At 41.6% G+C, this 26,113-nt stretch overlaps 2 protein-coding genes across 2 annotated transcripts; one reads left to right on the top strand and one right to left on the bottom strand.

Annotated features, from left to right (window-relative positions):
- Window positions 1-2,776: 2,776 nt before the first annotated feature.
- LOC142877336 (uncharacterized) lies at window positions 2,777-12,970 on the bottom strand. The gene is made up of 19 exons (XM_076011840.1): window positions 12,874-12,970; window positions 12,700-12,755; window positions 12,550-12,610; window positions 11,901-12,055; window positions 11,749-11,813; window positions 11,578-11,668; window positions 10,553-10,801; window positions 9,803-10,090; window positions 8,990-9,241; window positions 7,796-8,110; window positions 7,493-7,608; window positions 7,164-7,380; window positions 6,923-7,078; window positions 5,801-5,991; window positions 5,404-5,552; window positions 5,038-5,289; window positions 3,747-3,900; window positions 3,089-3,209; window positions 2,777-2,961 (listed from the first exon to the last, which is right to left on the bottom strand). The coding sequence occupies exons 1-19, from the start codon at window positions 12,879-12,881 to the stop codon at window positions 2,825-2,827; spliced, it is 3,033 nt and encodes a 1,010-aa protein (XP_075867955.1). The 5' UTR covers window positions 12,882-12,970; the 3' UTR covers window positions 2,777-2,824.
- A 419-nt stretch (window positions 12,971-13,389) lies between these two features.
- LOC142876979 (cAMP-regulated D2 protein) lies at window positions 13,390-25,839 on the top strand. Its single transcript, XM_076011274.1, has 8 exons — window positions 13,390-14,115; window positions 15,462-15,663; window positions 16,177-16,310; window positions 17,464-17,591; window positions 18,518-18,636; window positions 19,131-19,271; window positions 19,757-19,929; window positions 25,013-25,839. Exons 1-8 carry the CDS (start codon window positions 13,630-13,632, stop codon window positions 25,463-25,465), a joined length of 1,836 nt encoding a protein of 611 aa, XP_075867389.1. The 5' UTR covers window positions 13,390-13,629; the 3' UTR covers window positions 25,466-25,839.
- Window positions 25,840-26,113: the final 274 nt, after the last annotated feature.

The raw sequence follows: 26,113 nt of genomic DNA, 5'->3' as shown, positions 1-26,113 counted from the left end.
TATACATACACACACTATGTGTGTATATATATATATATATATATATACACTACCGCGCTTTACTATACTACACTAACTAACTAACTAAATATATATATATTATATGTGTGTGAAATGTTGAATAGGCAAATTGTAAAATCCTCCTCTTTTCCTTAAAATGACCCTTTATTTAAACATTCTTCAATATTTCTTTTAGAGGGACTTGGCATGCATCAGAAAATGGTGGTGCATTTCACTAATGGAGCGGTTCCATACTGAGGGGTAAGAAATGAATAAATATAACTTTGTGACAAATTTTGGAATTTATTTATCTTTTATTCAAGTTCAATATGCAATTTAGAAACATCCATTTAGCCATCCTTTTTATAAACCTGCTTATGTCTAAGCAACAATAAAAGAGTAATACATTCATAACATTTATGTAAAATTTTTAAGTCGCTAATATTTTATTCCAAAGACATGGGCATAGGTTTGCCCACTTGACCAGTGAGGCAAAAGAGCTGCTCCAAGGGTCACTGCAGCCAGTCTACAGGGTCACAAAAGTCAGAAAGACCCAACATGTGGTGAGCACAAGATTAGTAGTAGGAGATCATCAATTACACTTCATGTTATTTTAACAGTAACAAAGTTTATATCTGTATATCTGTCATGAAACATATATATACATATATACATTTATTTTATTTCATTTTAAGGCTCAAGATGACAAAGGACTCAAGCGCTCTATACTGGAGGTACCTGTTCTTTAGTATAACACATATCACAAGCCTTTTTATAATTTTACAGGTAATAGTTTTCAACATGTTGTCAGAAAGATGTGCTTGTTCTTGTCTCATCTACGTTACAGTTACCAGCATGTCTACTTGAAGACATTTTTCAGGAGGTGGTACTCCAGGAAGGCGACAAAGCTCAGATGACATTGGCTTTGGTGTGTACCACCTTCAGAGACCTTGTGTCATCTGATGATTTCAGGAGAAGAGCATACTTTCAGTGGCTTAACAGTAAGTGCGTTTACAATTATGCAATGATGTGTGTTTTGTAGATGATGTCCTTTCTATGTTTGGACTGGCTAAATAGAGTTGTGCTCTTTGGTTCAATTTATTTCTTTTTATACGCAGGTGTTACTACATGGAGTGGCTATGCGGCAGAGTTCAGGAAGGAGTTCTACAAAATGTACTCTATTGACACGTGTCGTGGATATCTATATATATATAGATCCTTTATATACATATATATATAATACATATGTATGGTAAATCAAAACACAGTAACAAATGTATGTATTCAACACACACTATCTATCTATCTATCTATATATATAATACATATGTATGGTAAATCAAAATACAGTAACGAATGTATGTATTCAACACACACTATTTATCTATCACCCGCGAAATACTTACACTTCCGCCTGGAACGATTCTGCATCCATAAATCACGTTCGACCGCGATGTAGACGTATGTCCCAATGAAGTTGCCGTATCTGCAATCACTTCCGCCGCCCGGAACGACTCTGCATCCATAAATCACGTTCGACCGCAATGTAGAGGTATGTCCCAATGAAGTTGCCGTATCTGCAATCACTTCCCCCCGGAACGATTCTGCACCCGGACTAATTCTGTACCTACACCTGTCAATGACTGTTAACCTTCTAAGTCCTGCCCTCGGGGAGATGCATGAAAACAAGGCAGACCGTCTCATATATATTCAACCTTGTCGATGTATTTTCTGCTGCTATTCACATTATTTCATTCGTCTTTCTGGCCACATATCTTATCACAACAGTATTATGTTTTGTGGTGTGAAACAGTTGTGTCTTGGGCATTCTGTTTTATGTTTTTACACACTTTGAGAGAAACATTATGGAATTAAATCAGAACACTGCAAGACATGCTCACAGTGAATTATGTCAATGCTGATGCTGTCACACTGAATTTTGGCTATCAAATCTCCCCTTGTCAGTTCTATCAGCACTTTGAAGTATTTTAAAATTACCCCTCTGATGTTACTTCTTGTTTCTAGTGCCCCACTCACTTGATACAGGCTGCTTGTTAAGAACCATGAAATCCAAAACAGATCAAAATTCTGCACTGGAGGAAAATCTGATTTCTTCTGAAGTCAGATGAGTTGTATTCTCAAGGCAGACTTCTCCACTTGCAACAGAGAATTAAAATTAGAATTCAAGTTACACAGTGATGACTCATTCTTAGGTATATCACAGTTAGCTTATCCTTGTGTTTTCACCAGGCATTGACAAACTGCGGCCAATCAAGCTTTTTAATCCAGATCCCACCCCCAATTATCAATTATATTAACATTAAGTAAGTCATCCAATGGCTGTATTTCATCAATTTTTTCCACTGTTTTAAGAGACATTTCAATAAAGAGCTGGGGCTTCAAAGACATTTTGTTGTCATGCTTTGGTCATTTTCAATTGCCATTAAAGCACTTGTTTTCTCCACATCCCATTGTGGGTTTTTTCTCTCTCCTGAGGTTGGTCACCAAAACACTCCATCCACCTGCTCCTGCTACTCTGTCACATCTCTGGTTTACACAGACTGGTCTTCAGAGACGTTTCATCATGAGGTGACAGTGTCTCCTGCAGCCCTGTGAGTTTTTCAGAAGTTACTTAGAATGCCATCGTAGGCTCACTCCCAGGTTCAGAGAATTTCTTTCAGAAGTCATTTTAAGATAGGTTTGTTTTTTCCCCAAACAATCTGGAGATACTAGCAACTTAAATTAAAATAATCAAAAATAGAAAAGTCATTTTTGTTCCAATTTTGGAGAAATATTTTAATGATAAAAATGTATCCACAGCTGATCACCGATGACTTCCTTTTAACCGGAGGCGTTCATAGTAATTCATGATGGCTTTGGTGGCGCTCACTAAGAGAATGGTTAATCCCAACAGGCCTATTGATCCAGCCACAGTGAAGATCATTGTCAGGTATTCTGTCCCTGCAAATGAAGGACCACATTAATCAGGGTTTGAGGTGGGTGGTGAACTGATGTGAAAATAACTAAAGGAATCGGCATCGACTGCATGCTAATTCAGTGTAAACAATGAGTCATTTGCAGGACTCACAAGAAGACAGAGCTTCTCTGGCGTTGACCACCACGGGTCCGGCGGACACAACAGCAGATCGTTTCCCCCGTCCGCCAGTCTGGTCTACTGACCTCTTCCTGCGCTGCAGACTGCTGCAGTCCTGTTGGGAAAAAGCTTTCAGGGTTGTGTTGTTATGGGTTCGGATTTTACAGCAGCAACTGTTTAAAGCTTTTCAAAATAAACAAACAAAAAAAACACCTTTTATTATCATTTAAATAAATATTTAATGATGCGAAGCAACCACATTATTGAAATAATACTTGACATGCTGAGTATATTCAGTACATGCCATGACAATACTGCCCTCAATTGGCTGAGAAACGTCTCTGAGTTGGTGAGGCTGTGAATGTTGATAGAAGTACAATAAAATAAAATGAATATTCAATATACAATTCCTCCCCCCAACATTTCTTAAAACCTTAAACCACTTAAAATGTGCACAGAAGACTGGTGCATGTTAAGACGATGCACATACTTAAAAAAAAAAATATCTAAGGGTCGACAGTCCGTTCATCTGAAGCACTGACTTAGGTAGAAATGTCATTTTGAGAATGTTTCAATTATCATTTCAACTACAGCTGCCTGAAGTAAGATCTTGACGGTCTGACTGTGCCTGAAAAAAACAACAAGGGTTCACCTCCACACAGTTTTCATTTGGTCCACACACGTTGGCCCGGCAGTGGACGTAGAAAGGCTTTCGAGCAGGCATGACAAACATCTGGACAGAGAACCTGCTCTTCTTGGCCTGACCGTTATCGGAGTGCCACTGAAATGTGTGGTCGACAGGACAACTGGCAAAGAAAACCGATCAGAACATTTGTTATTCTTATCTGGTAGTATCAGGTCATACAACACAGCAGTAGAAAATAAATAACTAAGCTGATTTCAATCGTGCAACTGATATCGCAAGATTTGGGGCTTTCATTAACATTTATGTAAATGCTGGAAGAAAAAAAATACGATTGTTAAACAGAGGATGTAATGGAAAAATATTGCACTGAGTTTTCCTCCATAACCTTGCTCAACATCTGTCCAACAATTTGGTCTCGTGAGAGACAGCACCTACATTCCACTGCAGTCAGACACAGGGCCGTCTGTCAGCTGGAGACAGTCTCATCACGGCTGCATGCTCTCCGTTATTCAAATGCCAGCAGAAACATTCAGATTTCTCTCATCACCCTAAACCCCACTCCTTTGCTGTAAATCACCTCTCTAAAAATGCTTTGTAGTCCTCTTCCTTCCTCGCACAGACACAGTTTCTGTGTGTGTTCATGTGACCGGAGCTCCATTAATAAAACTCAACACAGACCAGTTTGGTTGTTGTTGTTCTTCTGCAGATCCCAGATTGTTTTTCCACGACAAGGACAATAAAGGACCTGCGCCCCTGCCCATGTTTTGGAATGACCTTTAAGTTCAATGTTTGAACATTGAACTTAAAGGTCCAGTGTGTAAAATATGGCTTGATTTATGATTTTACGTTGGTAAAAGCTTAACATATTGCCCATAAACACACTAATAAAAGTGTATATTCGCAGTACAATTGATTGGTTTGCCGACCCTTGGAAAGGTTCTCATCTGAGAATATACATCTTGCTCCTTGTCAGCTGCCATCTTGAGCTGCCATGCGTTAAGGTAGCCCGCCTGTGACAGTGGCCCCAGGTATGTACCACCCTGTCAGGTGGGCTACCTTAAATATTGGGCTTCCTTAAAAATGTTACATACTGGACCTTTAAAAACAAGAATGCTGCCACAAACTTCCAAATAAAATGAAATTCAGAGTGAAATGAAGACGAGAATGCAATGGGCGGCTAACTAAAATACTCCTTATCAACAAAACGGATTGAAAAAAGTTAGATCGAACTATAGCTCAAAAAAGACACAAGCAACCATTGGATGATCTTGAAACCAATGAGTTCAATCCTTCACACCTGTCCTGGAGCAGGACCCCCTGGATGGGGTTGTCAGGGTCTCGGTCCTCCGTGGCCCAGCACGACTCCACCTGCAGGAGGACGTCCGACGCAAACGTGTTGTTGGTCTGCAGGCGCACCTCCACGAAGAGGAAGTCGTCGCTCCACAGTCGGATGATGCTGTTGTAGGTGTTGCTGAACGACGCGTCGGTGTACAGCGCCATCAACAGCTGCAGCGAGGAGTTGAACTGCACCACCGAGAAGGCCTGGAGCCTGCAGGGGCACACAGGCGCATCACCTCGGGCTTTATGAAACGACTCTATCTTTTAAAAGTTGACAAAACAAGTCAAGAGTGGCATTAGAGAAAATGAAAGCAACGTCTCTCACCTCTCCATACCCACCACAACAGTGTTGCGAACGTAGTGTCGTGGGTAAACACAAACCCAGACAATTTTCAGATCTCTCCGGCTGATGACTTCCTCCGCTCTCAAACGAACACTCATTCGGTTTTTAAACTCAATGTGTGTTCTGTTTACCTGGACAGTCGAGGACAGAGTGCGCTTACATTCATTTCCCCACAAAAACAAAGCACATGAAAGGACTAAACTTTTAAATAAACTGATTCACACTTTGATTCTACACAAAGTGTAATATAAATACATTCTCTTGATCTTTTTTTTAAACAAAAGTGAATTAAACAGCCAACAGCTATTCAGTAGCAAAGCACACAATTGCACAGTTTTAAGTTGAAACAATTCATCGTCTTCTCGCTCATGTTACAGACCCGTCTCTCAGTTCCACAATCGCTGCCTCCTCTTGATATGTTGAAGTAATAGAACGCCGTCCCCTCCTCCACTCTGCACTGGCCGTCATTCAGCTTGACATCCATTTTTCCATTCATGGCAGATTCCAGGTAGGATCTCGCTATTCCACCGGACAGAAATTTGTCCAGACACTGGCTGAAGAGGCCGTTTTCTGTTTCAACACAGGGGTATACGGATCAACACAGTAATAAGTCCAAATTGCCACTGGGATGTTGTGTCAATGTGACAACAGGCAACAAACGGGCAAAAATGGATCAGAACATTTGATATTACTAATTAGAACAGCAATAAAAACAAATCTTTACTGCTGCAACTATAGATTATTGCTGTAATCAATTAATCTATTGATTATTTGTGTTTGATTTAATGTTTTATAAAGACATGTCACAGATCCAGCTTAAATAACAACCACAAAAAGACCAAAATGTATGTACTGTATGTATGAAAAATATTTCTCAGGGCGTCATGTGCATCACAATCAGGGTGCGCGTGAAACACACAAGCAGAACATGAAATGTTTAGAGGCAGCAAAATTGAAAAAACAAAGCTTTCATTCAGAAAAATTGTAACTAAATATATTTTTTAAAATAGATTCCGGTCAATTCATTGTTTGAGCTCTAATTTTTTTTAATCTTACAATACATTTACAATACAATACAAGATTATGTAACCATTTTACGTCACAAATCTTCATGTAAGAACAAATATCTCAAGGACAAATATTTTTTTAAGACAAATAAAGGCAAGTAGACTAAACCCAATGCAATTCAATTAAATATGTCAAGAGCAGCATCTCTTGTGCACTTGAAGCCCTCGGATCTAACTGAATCAGAACAACTTAATGTGTTTTAAGGTGCTGCAGACCAACAAGCCGGAGGAGATTTGCGGCATCCTTTGAACTACAGCATGAAACACGAAGAATAGCCAAAAACGACAACAACAAAAACTGTAAAATGAAACCCTTAACGTCTCTTTGTGTCTGAACAAAGGGTGTAAAATGGTGGCAAGTTGCAAATACGCAAGCTGTCCTGGCTCCAAGCAGTCCCTCGCGGCACTGATCACATGACACAGGACTGCCTTACCGTTGCAGACGGGGTGGACCACCGATGGCTTGACAAAGGAGCTCACATCGTAGTAGCCCGGCTTGCAGACACAGCTGTAGGAGCCCAGAGTGTTGATGCACTGAGAGTTTTGGGGACACAAAGTCCACGATGTGACGAAGGCGCACAGATCAGGACCTGACAAACAAAAGGGAAATCTCACAAAAATCTGATGCCCGGACGAAATCCATCAAAAGAAAGCGCTTCGATTGTTGCAACATACCCTCCCAGTAAATGACCTGATCTTTAACTGTGAGGTCACTTCGACCCAGAGACTTGATGTAGTCGAGCTGCTCGTCAGCCAGCAGCGGCATGTAGTCATTGTCAGCAGAGTCAAAAGACACAAAAGTGATAGCCGTTTTGCCCGGCTCTTCTGCAGGTTCAAAACTGGTCACCTCAACGTCGACTGATGGGGAAAGGTTTTCCATGAGCTTCTCCAACTTCAGGAGACAGAGACAACACATTGCATCATCCAAAACTTTTGGAATATGATCAAACTTTTTGGAAAGATTAAGAGATGAATCCAGGGAAGACTTGCGGTCGGAGGAGGACCTTTTCTTTGAAAATCCTCTCAATAATGAGCTTTTGCTCTAACGTGTCGTCGTGCACATTCTCCGGCAAGGGCACCACCACTGTGAGAGTTGTGCGGAAAATATCAAACGGCAGCTCTGTGGAAGCAACAAAATGGAAAACATCAGCTGTAAAATGTATGTAAATATGTCTGCCCCGTTGTTTAAACATTCATTTAACATGACTACAGTACATATTGCTTTTTTAAAACAGTGTTGAGATGTTCAGCTGGATACTATCTTACTAACGCCACAGAAATCACAAACAACAACAAGACAGGCCGACCTTGGTCCAGTCCAAAGCCAAAAGACTGGATGAAGTTCGACAAGGATAAATTATTTCCCCGAAAACACAGGCGGGAATTCTTCGACTCCCACAGTCCGTCGCACTGTTCCCACACGTCCAGGACGTAGCTCTTGCTCTGCTCCAGCGTTGGCAGATGCAGCGCCGTGTCAGTCAAGCTGTTGCTCTCTATGGTGGTGCCATTCTCCTCAGACAGCTCGTACAGGAAGGCCACAGCAGAGTTGAACGGGAGGCTGGACGTCCAGGAGGCAGTGGACTCATTGGCGTGGTAGCTGAGACCGGACACGCCCTCCAGTCCTACGCGAGATTCACCATCAGTCAGTTCTCTCGCGTCGACAGCGACATTAAATATAGTTACATTTCCTTTCTTTAAACAGTTCCTTTTTTGCAAATGACATTAAAAAAAACATTTAGTGCACGCGTGCATCCATTGAAAATGAAAACTGTCCTCTACAGTCATTTGTTTTGAAATAACAGCTAAAGCAGCCCACAATTAAACATTTAAGTCTATTTAAATTACAGAATAATTCATGTATAACTACACAACTACATTTATTTATATACATATACATATTAATATGTATATATGTCATATACTTATGCATGTCTTTCTATATTTTAATAATTTATTTATATACATCTATATCTATATTATGAGAGCTATATATGTATTTGGTTGGTCACCTTGCAAGTCACTCTGGCCTGTCTACCACTCTGACTGCTTCTATCTCTGTCTATCTCTTTCTACATTATTTGTATTTCCTTTTCACCCCAGCCTAAAGGTCGGAGCAGATGAGCGCCCTCTGGAGTCCAGATCTGCCCTAGGTTTCTTCTACAAGGGTGTTTTTCCTGGCCACTGTCACACCTCGCTTGTTCAGGAAGGTTCAGTTGGTTTTCTCTTGATTGTACAAAGCACTTTCAGACACTTTACAAACAAAAGCTGGACAAATGAAAGTTGATTGGTTGATTAATTGAATTAAACAAGTGAATTTATCACTGCAAAATAAAAATTGATTGATTGAATCCATTAAATTAGTGGAAACTAGTGAATCTAGAAACTAGTGAATATTTTGGAAATTGCATTAATTAACATTGTTTTTTAATTGAAACGTTTTTTTGTTTCCGTCAGATTACTCGGATGAATGGTCACAGCTCTGTGTCATGTCTGTGTATTACCTGTGTGCGCCGTGGCCGTCTTAACATTGATCACCACATTGTCTCCACACATCGCCACCACCTTGGCATGGTACTGTTGGCACGAGTGTAGACCCCCGACAGTGAAGTTGGTGTTGGATGTGATTCCATAAAACTCCCCGTCATTGTAAATTTTAAACTTCGAGATGGATGATGCGTCTCCAACGTCCCAGCTCAGGGTGTAGTTGTCGGGGCCGTATGCTGTTTGACATAGGCCCTCGATGCTGGAGTGGACTGAGGAGCAGACAATGATTAGACGTTTGTTTGTTAGAAGTGTTGGAAGATCAGATAACCCAATGTAACAACCAACCCTTTTGATTGGAATTAAATTGAGATTGCCAAATAATCCTTGATCACTTGAGTGTTGGTTTATAATGATCCCCAATTAAAAAATACGCTTAAAATAATGTACTGAGATGTCCGAGGCAGTCTAGTTAAATGGTCCAGTGGCCAAGATGATCTTCAGAAATAAAGTTTTCAAGAAAGAAATAGATAGAATCACATAACAAGTAAGCACTGGGTGGTACTATTAAAAATGTGTAAATGCGATGTATTTAGAAAATATTAACAGATGCATGGCAACTGGGGCTGGAAAAAAATTAGACTGTTCAACACTAATGGAAATTTTCTTATAATTGGGTAAAATGGCTAGACAGATGGGTTGTGTAGGTTTCTTTTTTTTCAAGATAGCAAAACCAGTCCAGCACCTCAACTTAACCCTTCTACACTCAGAGACCCTGGGTGACTGAGAACTTTCACAGACACAGATGGGTTGTGATCTTGTTGAGGCCTTACGAGAGTTTCCATCGTGCTTGACCATGCTGCTGTAGTGGGAATCCATCCCTTCTTGGCAAACAGCCTGCAGGCCAAACTTGACTCTGCTGCAGGCAGGCAAGTTGGACATGGTCAATTCCAAGTTTGCTTCTTTGTGCCAAATAGACTCTTTGTTGATGACGCTGTCTGTTCCGTTGAGGTAGAAAGCGGTCAGAAGGAAGTGCACATTGTCGCCAGGGTAGGCCCAAGCCAGAGATACGCTGCTGCTGTTCCACGATGTCATTCTAAAGTCTTGGGGGACATCTGGGTCTGGTGGTGGACAAAGAAGAAGCTGTACGCGTTTCACATTTTTGACTGAACTCTGAACAAATATTCCTAAGACTCCAAGATTCCATAAAATCGTTCAAATCATTAAAGGTTAAGTGTGCATAATTTGGAGATTTTAAGATGAAGCAGCGACATCAAGTGGTTATATTTTAGATTGTAGTGTCTTTCACTCTGCCTCCCCCTCCTGAGCTTTCCAGTGAGCTACAGTGGCCTGCGCACCCAAACCTGCATACCTCATCTACCGTCTTCTTTGTTGGTGTATTAAGGGCGCAAGTGTTCAGGAAAGCTAAATTATTTACATTGTGCTGGGATTATACACTTTTAGTAATGTATTTATGGGTAGAATGTTAAGCTTTTACCAACATAAAAACCATAAAGCACATCAAATATTACACACTGAACCTTTAAGGGCTCTTTACAAAGCCACAGTCTACTGATGCTCACCAGTAAAAGTGAAGAGGCAGGTGAGCAAGGCAGCGTCTCTCTCCACACAGGCCACATAGGGGGTGCAGGTATCAAGACCTGTGAAGTTATATTTGTTGTCCGTAGTATTGTACACACTAGAAGTCCTGTAGACGTCCGTGGTTGAGTGATAAAGTGTTGTTGTGCTGTTGGCGCCGTTTTGAACCCAGGAGAGGAGCAGTGAGGAGGGTGTCCTGGACTCAAGATTGACATTGAGACGCATGGTAGAGCCTGGGATGAGAAAAAAAAAAAAAATCTAAATCCAATCAGACACTATAGCATTACTAAATCAATTTTCTACTGTGAATGAGACAATGAAACCGTGAAAACTACAACGTTGTTTTAAGGTCTTGTACCTTAAAACGACATTGTAGTTGCTATGTTGAGAGTCTCGAGTTGAGATGGCACTTTGCGAGTGCCGGAATGGCTACTGACTATGACTATATACTGTATGAGACCAGATTAACGCATTTTTTTCCTTTATAAGAAACTATGAAAGTGTAATTACAACGCAATCATGCAACCTATTCAATAAAGTGTTACACCTCCCACACCATAATCAATCAAACATGGGGCCATTTGAGGCCCCCCCCCCCCCCCCGGTATTATGATATTGTAAACTACCATTAAAGTTTTTTGTAATCTGTGGCAAAACATTAAACAAGGTGTTTGTGGTCAGTTTCCTCTAGAAAATATCATCCTGCACACAAACAGACAACAAATTTGAATTTTTCCACTGCTCAAATCTCTGTCTCCAATGTTAAAACTAAAGAGCCTCTGAACTGAAAATGAAATATACTGAATGAAAGATACTAGCATGCATTGTATGTGCAGACAAATTCTGATTTATTGTGTCTAACTCCCATTTCTAACTCCTTCTATGGATAACGTGCTAATAACAATAATAGTCAGAATCTAATACAGACATTAAAGTGACAAAAAGGGAGCAAAATAGAGTTTAGAACACATGTGGTGTTAGAACAATAAAAGGAGCCAGATGACCTCACCAATTGCTACAGTGAAGTCTCCATCACTATAGAAGATAATTGTGTTGTTCTCACACGGAAACACCTCAGTAGGGCTAAAAGCCTGGAAGACCTGTGAAAGGAAGCAACGAGAAAGTCAAGTGACTGACTTCGATAAGCTTCAATAATTATCAGATGCCGTTGGCAAAGTACCTTTGTTCCATATTTTGGCTCCATTTGGGGTTCAACTTCGCCTTTGACCTTCGTCCGCGTAGTATCTTAGGAAAAGCATCTCACAACTTTACCAACGTCAAATGTTTTTGGCAGAGATAAAGAGCAAGACATCAGTAAAGGAAGAAGCTTACTTGAGTCGATAGTCACAGTCCACGTGTGGACTAAGTTTTCATGATGAAGGGTTAGTTTGTGTTCCACATCTCGAGGCACTGTCACCGAGGCAACTGTCGCACCCTCCCCGACTAGCCTCAGTGACTGATCGTTCAGAAAAATGTCATTGTTTTGCCTACAAGTAATGACAATTTATGCATTTTAATCAAGTCATGGTTGTTCCAACCCTTTCAACCCACCTGCCATTTTTTTTAGCTCTGTTTTTTCAAGTCTTGAAGATAGATAGATAGATAGATAGATAGATAGATAGATAGATAGATAGATATTCTCAATAATACTAAAAAAAAATAAAACAGATGACGTCTTTCATGAAAAACAATGAAAACCAGGACATTTTGGTTTATGAAAAAACCAAAAAACAAACAAAGGCACAAAAAACAGGACAGGATGTGAGAGCAGGGTTCTAAATTGGCAAAAATTAATGAACACCACATGACATTAAACTGGATTTTTTTTTTCTTTTTCTTTTCTTGTTTCTGTAAGCTTTCCTCATAAACCTGACTTCTTTCAGGCACATTGTTGTACGTTCGTTTAAAAAAAAAAAATATATATATATATAAATACAAAAACATACTTGGCTGCAGTGAACAAACGGCGTGTGGCGCTTACTCTTTCATGATATCCCCCCGACTCGTCCAGCATAACGAGAACGTATAATTGTCGCAACACCCTAAAATGAAGCAGTGGAAATGATCACTAAGCACGCCAAATTCTTGTCAATTTCGCCACACCCGTCAGAAAACACACAGCGATACTCACCAAACAATATCACCTTGGGCGTAAGTAAGAAGATGAACGTTAACTCAAAGGCGTTCCTGAAAAATGTAAATAAGTAAATGCGTTACGTGAGTAACACACATGCGAACATATAGACACTTTAATCGTTATGGTTATTCATTTGATTTCGTTTGATTGTTGTTGTTTTTTTTTTACATTTTCATATAGTTCCAGTCGGCAAAGTACGTCGTGTTGATCCGAATCAACGCCGAGCTGGAGCCTACTGGTGCCTAATGAGAGACAGGTGCGTGCTGCCTTCACGCACCTGCTCCATCTCTATTCTAGGTTTTTTGGAGGGGCGGGGGGACAGTATATACGTATATAGGAGTGCCGTGTGTGTGTGTGTGTGTGTGTGTGTGTGTGTGTGTGTGTGTGTGTCATGTATTAAAAATATGACACACACACACACACACACACACACACACACACACACAAAACTGAACATTTTTGTATTTGTTTTTTTCCAACTGTGAAACAGAACACGTCAGTGTCTTTGGACTAGAAAGCAATGACATGCTTTGTCACAAAATCCCACTAGGTGGCACTACAAAACATTGTGGAACAAAGCCCTAAAAACGGTCACAAATATCTTTCCATGAAGACTCCTGCATGGCTCGTCCCTACTCAGTCTCTTGCATGAAACTCTGATTTTATTAGGCAAAGCAAAGACGACCTGTCCTTCATTAGCGGCCATGCTTCAGTCACCATCTCTAGCTACTCGAGGTCCACTGGATACCACTCCGCAATCAGACAGAGAGGCTTTTGTCTGATAGCTTTTAAATTGAAGTCACAAGGAGGGACAATCTGCCGAGAGTCTCCAGGCCACAGGCGTTTGTAAGGGGCTGCAACCTCTTGAGCATTGCTGGACAATAATTCAGTCCTGGTGGAGGTTCAAGAGCACACTAACGCACTATGGAGAGCTGGCACTGTTTTCTGCTGCTTTGTTCATTAAATTTACCACTGGCCTTTGAAGAGGTTATGGAAAATGATGATGACATCGACCTTGGGAGCTTTTTGAAAAGCATCTACTCCGGACAGCTGGTGAAAGATGAGCCATTCCTCATCAGCAGGGACGAGGAGATGAAGTCCCTCAAGGAGCTGAGACACCTCGAGGTTCCGTCAGTCCAAGAGCAAACCGAGAACAAAACCGTCACTGCGGATGTGAATGGAGCTCCTGGACCTGAGGTGATAACCAAAGATGGCCGCATCAAGGGAGTTACCGTAGATAAGGCGCATATATTCTATGGGATCCCCTATGCAGACCCACCTGTTGGGGCGTACCGCTGGAAACCTCCCAGACCTGTGACTCCGTGGCAGGGGGTTTACGACGGCTCCTTCCCAAGGGCAGCATGCATGCAGGCCTGCAGCGGACCCGTGACAGCAGAGTGTCCTCGAACAGTAAGAAGGCTGGCCTTTCCTCACTCCATCTTTCCATTTGAGTGATGAAAAAAAAAATCCAATTTGTTTTCTAATTCATAAGTCTAAACTATTTATGACATTTGGTACCATCACAATCTGAATCAGATGCAAAGAATAGACTGTCTCTGTAAGGCTGGATCCAGGATTCCCAGTTTTATTGGAGTGGTTAAAAAAGAGGCATATTTGTACAGCTTAAAACTCAGCGTATGTTTTTGCTTCAGATGAACTGTAACATTAAAAAAACAAGCAGAAAGTTTATTTAAAAGCTGAAGTGTACGTAGGCTATTTTTCTGATTCATGGATTCATCGACCTTCTCTAATGAAATGAATCCTTCTCTGGTATTCAGTTTTTCAAAATGCATGCAGTCAGTTGACATCGTAAAATAATTCACAAGTTTTGACCGAGGCCGAGTCGAAGTAAAACCAATGCAGGGACAGAAAGAAGATCTTGTGATCCCCCACAAAAAATTTATGATTTCAGTGATTTCAAATTGTTCAGCTCTCTTCCTCTTTATGAATAGTGCAACGTTTTGGTCAACAGACTCTCGTCAGGCAAAAAAATTGAAATATCTCACTTCCTGTTTGTCGAGCAAAAAAAAAAATTGAGTGTACGGGAGGTAGAAACTGACGAGAGGAATGGGTGGGTTTTTGTTGCACAGTTTTTAGACGTTCTTAGAGGGCACTAGGTTCATTTTAGTTTTCTGGGGTGTTTTTTTTTTTATTTTTTTTTTATTTTTTTTTTAGCATATAGTGACTTCAAAGGCTGACGAATGTCTGTTGACGGAATTGTTGCACTATTAATAAAGAGGAAGAGAGCTGAACAGTGTGCGGGAGCCTCTTCTTGGTTGTGTTTGACTCCTGGGTGTCACCCTCCTCCAACACACCTGTTCCTTGGGGAGTGCTGAGATTTCTTTATGATTTTTGAGAGATTTCAAATTGAAATGTGAAAATCAAACCTCTGTAAATACAAGCTCGTTTGTAAATCATCCGCATACCAAAGAGTTTTTCTTCTTTCAGTGTGACCATTTGGTTTTTGGTATGGACTAGTGTTTGGTGAGAAAAATGGGAACGTTAATCAAATTCATCTGGACTGCAGTTCATCCTTGTTCATTTTAAACCATAGTTGAATGAGATTAAGATTACATTGTGATCACATTTTCTTTGCATAGGCTTCAGATTTCCCCCCAAAATATATATATATTTTTTTTTTTTTTTGCGCGACCATATAGTTTTCAAAAGCAGGTTCTGGGTGAAAATCGGATTATTATTTTATATTTTATTTTATATTTATAAACCAAAACCAATTCATACTTCATTCCCAAAAGGTCAGTGAGGACTGTCTGTACCTCAACATCTTTGTACCAGTGGATGTGAACTTCAGCTCACCTCTGCGGAGCCCGATGCCGGTCATGGTGTGGATCCACGGTGGGGATTTCATTGCCGGCTCCGCCTCCAAGCCGCTCTATGATGGACGCTTCATCAGCAACTTCACTCACACTGTTGTTGTGAACCTCGAGTACCGCTTGGGTGAGCAAGTGGCAGCATTTCGCCTTCTGATAGGCACACTGCATGTTAGTGTTAGTCTAACCTGCCAGCAGCGTGAGAAAACAATGACCAGAAAAATGATGCTCTCGTTATGCAGTTTCATGGCTGACCTGCATCTTCATTCTACGTGCAGAGAAGAGAGCACCTTTTTTTGTTCTGGCATATTTCGTCCAATGGAAAACATCTTGTTGTCTGACTAACATGCTGCATGTGTTGTGTTTGTATATGACACATTAGGCAACTGGCTGGGAAGTGTGCGCCTGCTATTATTACTAATGACCGAGACTGTCGGTAATTACTCTGCTTTGGCAGCCAGAGTGGAAACAGAGGCGCGCGCGCACGCACACACACACACACACACACACACACACACACACACACACACACACACACACACAGTGTGTGTAAGTGGTAATTAGGGACTCTGCGAAAATGAATGTCTTGCCGGAGTCAATTATGTCTCGCTGATCATGTGAACCGCTGCGTTCTTGGAAGGCGCCTTCGGGTTCCTCGTGTCTGGCAAAGACCCGCACACCTCGGCCTCGGGGAATTATGGGATCTTGGACCAGCAGGCGGCTCTCCTTTGGGTCCAACGGAACATCGCCATGTTTGGAGGGGATCCAAGCAAGGCAAGGAACAGCACGCTTTTAATCTTTGCATCTAAACACGATGATGTGAACTCCTGTGAAGCAGACACAGGCCTACAAATTACATGCACAATGAATTTAATCCAATCATTTCGACATGAAGGTGCAACAAATGGCGGCACGCCTCTATGTCTGCACAAGTTGCTTTTGTTTTGTTTATGTTGTTTTAGCAAAATAATTAAAAGCCTTGAAGAAAATAATTTGATATTTATCTTATGTGGCGTGAACTGAAATTGAAAGTGAAAAGGAGACTATTGGGGCCGACATGGTAGTGCAGCGGAGTTTGTATGATCATCTTGTGAGATGTGTGAGACGATTGCCACTGTGAGGACAACGTCAGCAGTGATTTGATTGAAGACTGATGAGATACGACCCCAGTGTTAGCTCCATGCTGGCATCGGAAAGGATTTCAGTGGATACAGAACGGGAGGACAAATTGTATCTAAAAGTGAAAATTCACGACATAAACAAGTTGACCCAGTACAATCAGGGCTATATGTACAATTCAATCTGTGATTGCACACTGGCCCTCTCAGTCTCTTAGTTCAGGCACTGCTTACTTGCCTCGTAACTGACCTAACTGAATAAATTTACACTTTCCCTGTTGCCACTGCTAAATAAAGGTTCACATCAGTCCACTGTGAACATTGAATCTTTTGTGGAATCAATTAAAATTGTGAGAACCTTTATTTCGTTGTTACTCCAACAAATGGTAACAACATAGAAAGACCAGACAGCTGAACCGCATTCAAAGCCGTCCACCGAACACCAACACTGGCGTGGCAAACTGTCCAGTTACATCGACGTTTATAATCAGCAATGATGTGTGGCATCATTTAGACGGAGAACGTCTCAACGGCAGAGACTGCGTGAGAATGAACAGACTGTTCCCCTGTGGAGGCCTGTCATCCTTTTTCTTGCTGTTGCAGTCAGAGAAGAATAATGGGATGAAAACAGAAAACTGTGAATGAGGGACGTTTTGCACTTTACTCCAGTTTGCCTTTGATATCAAATATGGCACACAGTCCAGATGACTGGATAAGCATTTTTGTTTTAAATGGGAGCTGACCATCAGTTGTCCAGTGTGACTTTTTCATCCTTTATCACAGCCCCCCCTGACATTTTGTTTTGACAGGTGACGTTATTCGGGGAGAGTGCAGGTGCTCAGTCTGTGAGTCTTCACCTGATGATTCAGAGCAGCAAGCCTCTGTTCAAACAGGCAGTCCTACAGAGCTTGCCCTTCTCCATCCCTCTAAAAACCAGGTGAGAAATCACGTGCATTGGAGCCCGTATGTTTCCAACGTAACCTGGTAGCGTCAAGGGTTAGGGGTCGAAGCACGGAGTAGCAGCCAATCAGAGGCAAGCAAGGGCAGATCTTTGCTGATGTCTGTTGCAGGTTTGGACTGTGCACGGTCAAATGGGGTTAACAGTTGAATATTTGGACATCTTGAAGAAGAAACAGCGACATTATGTGGTTACATTTTAGATGGCAGCATCTTTCACTCATCCTCCCTCACCCGAGCTTGCCAGTGAACTACGGTGGTCCAGCACACCCAAAACTGGATACCTTGTCCACCTTCTTCTTTGTTGGTTTATTTGAGGACACCAGTGTTCACTCTATATACCAAACGTGCTGTCGGGCAGCTGGATTGTCGACACCAAGCTTTCTTAGAAATATGGTCTATTTGATTGATGTGTATTTTTATATAGATGAGAACCGTTCTAAGGGTAGGAAAACCAAATTACTGCGCTCATACAACTTTATTAATGTATCTATGGGAGTATATTAAGCTTTCACTGATATAAAAATCATAAATCAAGCCAAATGTTACACACTGGAATTCTCAGTCTCTTAGTTCAGTTTGATTCTGAATGGCCACTACGCTATATATCACCCTAATGACCCCTAAACCAATCAGATGCAAGTGGTAGCCGTCTTTGTTGAAGTCCGCAAACTGTGCATAATTTTTTTCAGACTGCAGGTCAAAACAAATGATCCCAATTTGCACCCTGTGTAGCAGATACAAATGGGTTCAGTGGCATTCGTATCTTTCATCTGTGCACAAAAAACTGTTGGGGGCCTCTTCCCTGCTGCGGTCAAACCCACTAGGAATGTCCCCCGAGTGCTTGGAGGTTGAAGTCCGGCCTAACTGCAATCTGTGTTTGTCATCTTTCACTTTGCTCCCCAGACACGACGCCCTCAAGCTTGGGAAAGGCTTTGCTAAAGAGACCAACTGCTCAGTGAGCAACCTCGTCTGCCTGCTGTCTCTCACGCCGGAGGCTGTCCTGGCTGCCCAAATAAAAACAAGTAGGGTGCTACAAACACCAGCCCACGCTCACCAAATTTAGAGCTACACTTGTGGCCACTGCCCACACAGTTACATAATTGGGGAGCATGTAGGATGTTTTTCTGTGAAACAAGTCAGACATCTTTTTTTTTTCTCCCCTAGAGGAAATATTGGAGCACCGCAGTCCCAAAACTGAGAGATTGCAGGGCCCCTGATGGAGCAATTAAGGGGATTTTTCTTCTGTCTCGCACAAAATGACTACGATGCATTTGTATTATTGACAAGGTTATTGATCAGATCTTTGACAGCTGCAGTTTTCTGCCTGTCTGAGTTTCCCATCAGAGATCTGGTCTACTTCAGGTTGAGTGCAACAGAAACACATTTAATCAGCGGCATTTTTCCATTACTTCTAGTTCTCAGTCTTTCCTCTTATCTAAATTTGAAAGCTTCCCTTCAATGTCTTCTGAATGCTGGATCGCATTATAAATGTGCGCAATGTGTCTTTCAACCTCAGGCTCCAAGATAGTCAACCCCTTCAGGTTCCTGGAGGTTTTTGAGACGTGGGGTCCATTTATCGACGGTGACCTAATCAAAGAGCAAGCTGTCAGTGCCTTTCTGAAGGGCCACTGGCAGAAGGAGAAGCCAGTGCTGCTGGGTAATCACAAACACACAAACAAATAACAGAACATTAGGAGAGAAAATTGTGCCTATAATAAAGGTATCTTCTTCTTCTTCTTCTTCTTCTTCTTCTTCTTCTTCTTCTTCTTCTTCTTCTTCTTCTATTAAGTGAGTCCATATTACTCAAATATTATCATCAAATCAAACCCCAACACAACCAAAATGAATATCTTGTGCTGTCATTTGTGGTCACAAAGGAAAATTTGAATTATTATCTAATTATTTTGCGCCACCCCTGCACACACACACACACACACACACACACACACACACACACACACACACACACATATATGTATATATATATATATATGTAAACCTAAAAACAAACAAACCAAAAGAAAATATTAAAAAAAAAAGAAAAAGGGGCACATTTTTTAGAAATCAAGTGAACAAAACAATCTGGAGCGGCAAACATCTGCTTGTAGGTAAAGACTTCATGTCGTGTTTTCTGTCCTGCAGGTACAACCTCAGAGGAGGGCGTGATTTTTGTGTACGGCGTCTTCAACAAGCCCGTCTCTGTGGTGGAGAGCACCGTGTACATCACGGCCATCTTCAAGCAACACGCCCTCCGGATCCTGCACAAGTACCTGCCGCTGTACAGGGAGGCTGACCGCAGGGGGATGCTAGCTCAGGTAACACAGGGGGCGCCACTCACTCACTCACTCACTCACTCACTCACACTTGGAATACAGTTAGACTAGAGAAGATCAAGACACTTGTTTTGTTTTGTTTGAAACTTCAGCAAGTTGTCTTCACCAACTCTGCATCAACTCAAAATCCATTGGGTTGCTGTCATTGGATTGGCTGATAATCCTTTTGTGGTAGCAAGCAAGTTGATTCGGACGTTACACCTCATAAAGTAGATGAGAAGTAAAGTAAAAGGGCTGTACGAACCTACAAAGAGCTAAAAGAAAGTACATCAATCATGAACCCTCACAGTTAATTGTCTGCATGAATGTTTGTTCTTGTGCATCAGTAGCTCACCAGTGAACTGTCAGTCACTGTTTCGATTGATTAAAACGTCGACAGGTTGGGGCTAATTGTTGTGTGGGAAGAAATTACCTGCTGTCAATTGAGCCTCTGCATTTTAGCTGCGTTGCTCTTATATAAATATGCCCACTATGTTAACTCACACATGCACACATGCTCACACAGGCAGGCAGCCATGCATGTATGACAGTTCCAGCCAGCTGCATCTCTTTGTGCTTCCAGGGCTCAGCTGTCTGCCGGTGCCTCCTCCAGCCCCCCCCCCTATCAACTAACAAGCCAAAAGGGAATTGTTTGATTTTTATTTATTTATTTATTTATTTATTTTTTGTTAGGATCCACATTTTGTTTTTCTTACTTTCAAGTGACATTTGCTTCTTGTCAGGGGCAGGCAGCTATGGAAGATTTTTATTTTTTAATCGATTATCAGCAAAACTTCCTCTGCCTCGTCGATGCTTTCATCGTTTGCCCACAGAGGGAGCTATAACCCAGTTTCTTTTGTGAACAGCAAGTGTGTGAGCCTGCTGGAAGCCTCCATGAGACACAGCCTCCCAGCCGAGTAACTTAATTTGTCATGAACTCCTGCTTTGGCAGGTGAGATCTGCCTGCAACGTGCGTGCAGCAGAGAAGGCTGGCCGAGGAACGACACCAGCTGACAGTCTTGACTAGACTAGACTTAATATTCTTAATTATTCAGGCGCTTGTGTGAGCTGTATCTTGGCAGTTGAGTTAGCGTGTCTAGTGCAAGATAACTTAAAAGTCACAATCAGGCATTTGACTTGATCAGTAAGTTCCTATCTCAATGACTGGTGTAGCTCACAATGTGCTTTTTGTGTGTTTTAATGGGTCATGATGTCAAAATCAAACGATCCAAGCAAGTTTTAGCAGCCTGAAGGCTAGTGGTGTGCAATACTGCAAGATTTGTTATCTGATACCAAGTAAATACTGGGCCAGTATCGCCGATATTGATGTTTTTTATTTTTTATGTGGATTATTGTTTGATTAAAACCCAGCACAAAATTTGGGCAATGCTTTTAGGTTACTGGAAAATGTGTGTCCATCTTAGAGCAGCAGTGTTGATGGCAGACTGTTGATGACACAGCAGAGCCTTTTAGCAGCTCCACTGCATAGGTGCTAAGGTGACAGCCTCAGGGAGCCTCACAGTCAGTAGGGTCAGTAGGTGATGCTCCCAGTCATGCTTAGTATTCAGTATGCAGTTCACGGTGCAGTCAGAGGACAGCATAGCCTGTCCACACACACACACACACACACACGTTTGTCTACATCTATCAATATGTATATATATATTTTTTTTAGATATATTTATCTATATTTATATATATCACATACATCACATATGTTCGGTATCACTGACTCATCATTTCTGCATATAACTCCAGTCGAACCAGCTTTATGAAATAATAAGCCTCAGCCGGATCGATGGCTCCGAAAGCATTGCAGCCACGCTCGGCTCAACAATCTCATTATTTCAAGTTTTTCGTCTAAAACAATGCTCAACCTCGAGCTCATTATCCTGTTGTGAAACGCTGCCTGCGGATGAGATTCAGGAGAATGAAGGGAGTGCCAGAAGGAGCTGCGAGTGCCAGATTGCTTCCCACTCAAGGGTTCCTGGCTGATGCTGCTTCTATCGTAACTGCTTGATGTGTTGCAGGCGGGAACAAGAAACGAAAAAGATCACTGACTGTTTGTCAAGGGAGGTGATTTGTAAAGAAAAAAGTTGAAAAAGAAAACCTTTGTTGCCACGGTTTAACATGTCTGTAACAATAACAGGCATGTTAAATCGTTGCCTATAACAGTTGAAAGTGGGAGCCACTAGAGGGCACTGTGGAAGACACTACTGCTGCTGCTGCTGCTGCTGCTGCAAAAAATCCTTAGAATTGGCCAACTAAAGAAAGAACATATGAGGCAGCATACATTAAGTCTGACTCTACAGCCACACAGAAAATGGCCATGATTATCAACATATCAGTTGATATTATTCTTATTCTAATATATATAACAATCATTGAATTGCAAATAAAAGTTTTTTTTTTTTTTTTTTTTTTTTTTTTATTAGCATTGTCTGTTGGTTTGTGAAAGGGGCCCCTGGGCAGAAGTTTGGAGACAATGAAGTGGAAGAGTTTAGGAACCCGTGGCCCATAAAACAAAGCAAACAGACAAAAGGAAAACAAAACAAAACTAATCCTTACGGCTATATTTGGTCAGGGTTTAACATGAATGGAGGGATAACCTTTATTTCCTCTGTATATACATAGACTCTCTCTCACCCCCTCGAGCTCTGACTTGTTTATGTCAAAGCCAGATACCTGGGATTAGAGAGAGCAAGTTCTTCTAAGTCTGCATTTACTCAGTGAGAAGACAGGGTGAGTCAAGGGAGACAAGACACAGGCGTGTTTCCAGGAGTCTGCGTGCAGGAGTGATGGCAAGACGGCAACTCACCGACTCAAACCCTCCTTTCCTGCTTTGTGCACTGGATCTTCTTACGTGCAGTACCTATGATATAACAGAAAACTATGACAACTCTGCCATTTTTTGTTTTTGTTTTAGAATTAGGTTCCATTGTGCCCATTTTAAGACCTTTGTTTTTCCATCTGGATTTTGGCTTTCTGCTAAAACTGATGGTTCGTTGTACCTTCTGCACATTGTGACAGAAAGCAGATGACACGTGTGTGCTGGAAGTGTTCTCACTAACCTGGGAGAGGTATTGAAGCCCTTTGTGACATCAGTAAGGATAAAGATTTCCAGAAGTGCATGTGTTTTCCTTACGAAAGAAGTCAGGGATGGACTCCTCATTTCAGGGGAGCTCGCTGACCGGATGGCTACAACTAGCGTTGTCAGTATCAAATTAAATGTAACCTTGTTACGTAATTTAATTACAAAATAAAGATAACTGTAATCAGTTACATTACTGGAAAAAATGTGTAACTGAATTACAGTTGAATGGTCTAAACAGTTGAGAAGATTTATTTCAATTTTAGAAAAGTAATCAAAATGTAATCAAATATACTTAGTTCAATACTTTGATAAGGTAACTGAAATATTTCCACGACTATTACATTTTCAATAGGGTATCTTGCCATTGTAACCAATTATATTTGCAAAGTAACCTTCCCAATGCTGGAGATTCACCTTATTGCTCGAAAACACTGGTGTGATAGTGAGAGTATGTTTCACATTTATCAAAACAGAAAGGAATAATCTTTTGCATTCACACAAAATCACTTTAGGACTTGCCGGATTTGTTTCAAAGGGGCCATTTGTTGCTATGCAAACATAAGATACTGCCACGTTGAATCTCAATCTGATTAAAGTTAAACTATTATTCTGTAAAACTTGAGTATGCATGTGAGGGAGACTGCAGAGAGAAAGATGGTCAGTGACCATTCTGAATAACAAACATTATGTGATTAGTTAAAAGACATTTGAAGAGGATCTACTATTCATAACCCTAAAAAAATGAAGCTTCACCCTGGTGCTGTGGTGGAGGTGACCTTTCTGAGTGGCCGCTCCAGAAATGTCTCAGTATATCTTCTGGCCCCAGTATATCTGACATGTCTGTACAAGATTATCTGCATGCTGAAAAGATCCAGAGGTACAAACAGGAGCGAGTGCTTTTATACATCAGGGGTAACTCTGAAAAAAGAAAAAAAAAAAGTTGTTTGCCAAAACTAGCGCCGGTTTGGGGGAAGATGACAGCATGATGAGGGGCAAGAGAAGGAAAATGGAACAGCGTGTGTGTGCAGAATATTTCACCGTTCATCTTTATTCTTGCCTGTTCATCTTCCCACCTCACTTAAATGGAAGTATGGACCCAAGAATCAGGGTTCAGGTGCTTGGAGCTTTCATTATCATTATTATTGTTATTATTGCAACGAAACAGATCAATGCGCCTGTATAGAGGGAACACTTGCGTCTGTCCATCCAGCAGTCAGCCCACCGTCTATTTCCAGGTGTCACACAAGGGGCTGTGTGGGCGCAGGAATAAAATAAAAAACACACAACAACTCACTTGTTTCCAGGTAACGGGCACAAGAGCGCGACCCGCCTTTGTTTTCTTATCGCTTCCTCTCAGCCGAGAGAGAACAATATTTTGTTTGTTTGTTTTTTGCAGCTCTGACCCTGCCTGTCCCTGCGCGGAGGTCTAGCTACTCCCATACTGTTTAATATGAAAGAAAAAACAAAACATAAAAAAAGGTCTTCAACCGTTCTAGCTGGACAGTTTGGTGTTTTGTTTGCAACTTCACTTTCACAGCCAACGGCCAAACTATTGCGAATTAGGGTCATGAGTGGGAAGTTTTTATGGTACGCATAGATCAACATTAGGCAAGGAAGAAAAATGCTTTTCAGGCAAAGACGAAGAGTTGAAGTACAGCCTATTTTAACTTACGCCTGTGTGCTGAGGGTCATGTGGGTCAAATAAAGAGAAGAAGAAAAGGTAAAAGGAGAATCAATGGCTAAATTGCTCACCACCTTTACAGTTGCATTTCTGTGAGGATCTTTAGGTTTGGTTGGAGCAAAAATGTGAAAATAAACACATTCCCTCTCAAAAGTTCAAGTAATCGGCAACTTTCTTAGGTCAAACCTTCAGCTACCAGTATCTTTAAAACCATTCACAGTTCGGGTGTAATCACACAGGAAGTTGCATGAACTAACCCAGTCGGAAGCCAAACTCATATTTGTCCTTCTCTCTTCTCTTTTTTCCTCAAGATCGTCACAGACTACGTCTTCCTGTGTCCGTCCAGGAGGTCAGCGCGTGCCGGGACGGCAGCCGGCAGCGGCATGTGGATGTATGTGTTTGACCACGTGGCCTCTGACCCCTCTGTGTGGTCGGGCCTGACCTTCTGCTACAAGCACGCCTGCCACGGCGCCGAGCTGCCGTTCCTCTTCAACTCAGCCCCCGTGGCCAACTTCAGCATGGCGCCGGCCGAGAGGCTGCTGTCCAATCGGATGCTGTGCTACTGGGGTGCCTTCGCCCACAGCGGCGACCCTTCGTCTAGGGCCAGGCAGACCACCTTCTGCAGGGAGCAGCGTCCGCCCGCCTGGCCACGCTACTCTGACCACAGCGGCTGGCTGGTCATGAACCTGACAGTCCGTTCGCACGCCCAAGTCGGGACCAGGAGTCACGTGTGCGACTTCTGGGACAAACTGGGAATCTACTAGTTCGGGGTAGACCAGGAAGTTGAATTGAAACTTCTGCTATATAATGTTCCCTTTTTTTCAAAGTTTAAGGATTTTCAGTATATACTACCATTTAAAACAACAACAACTGACCTATTGCCACTGTATATAAAGAACTCGCTTTAAAGGTTAAGTGTGTAATATTTGGAGATTTTGAAGAACAAACAGCGACATCAAGTGGTTACATTTCAGATTGCAGTGCTCTTTCACTCACCGTCCTTCTCCCGAGCTTGCCAGTGAACTACGATGGCCTGCGCACACAGACCTGGATAACTCATTCATCTGCCTCTACGTTGGTTTATTTGAAGATGTCAGCGTTCATCCTAAATACCAAACGCGCTGTCAAGCAGCTGGATTGTCCAGAAATATGGTGGTGCAAGAGGGCTGTGGATATTCTGATATCTAAATAAGAATTGTTGTAAGGGTAGAAAAGCGAAATTACTTTTATTGTACTGCTAGTACATACTTTTATTAATGTATTTATGGTGAATATATTAAGCTATCAAAACTTGAATCTAAAAATCATAAATCAAGACAAATATTACACACTGAACATTTAAATACATGTTTGTTTCTAAAGTAATATTTGAATGTAAGCGATTTTATAGGCAATATTTTGAATTATCACTA

Source organism: Nelusetta ayraudi, unplaced genomic scaffold (genome assembly GCF_046127955.1).
Source record: "Nelusetta ayraudi isolate G7.1 ecotype Tasmania unplaced genomic scaffold, CSIRO-AGI_Nayr_v1 ptg000135l, whole genome shotgun sequence".
Classification (NCBI taxonomy): Eukaryota; Metazoa; Chordata; class Actinopteri; order Tetraodontiformes; family Monacanthidae; genus Nelusetta; species Nelusetta ayraudi.
Note: the sequence above shows the minus strand (reverse complement) of the source record. Positions and strands in the feature narration are given on the sequence as shown.

What these genes read in the sequence shown, in the direction of transcription:
- LOC142877336 (XM_076011840.1), bottom strand. An exon ending in AGACTTCACTGTAGCAATTG is followed by an intron (nt 10,802 to 11,577) that starts GTGAGGTCATCT and finishes TTCTCATCCCAG; the next exon opens with GCTCTACCATGCGTCTCAAT. An exon ending in CAAATGAAAACTGTGTGGAG is followed by an intron (nt 3,210 to 3,746) that starts GTGAACCCTTGT and finishes TTTTCCCAACAG; the next exon opens with GACTGCAGCAGTCTGCAGCG.
- LOC142876979 (XM_076011274.1), top strand. Translation starts at nt 13,630, where the DNA reads ATGGAGAGCTGGCACTGTTTTCTGCTGCTTTGTTCATTAAATTTACCA. An exon ending in TTGGAGGGGATCCAAGCAAG is followed by an intron (nt 16,311 to 17,463) that starts GCAAGGAACAGC and finishes TTGTTTTGACAG; the next exon opens with GTGACGTTATTCGGGGAGAG. An exon ending in GCAGGGGGATGCTAGCTCAG is followed by an intron (nt 19,930 to 25,012) that starts GTAACACAGGGG and finishes TTTTTCCTCAAG; the next exon opens with ATCGTCACAGACTACGTCTT.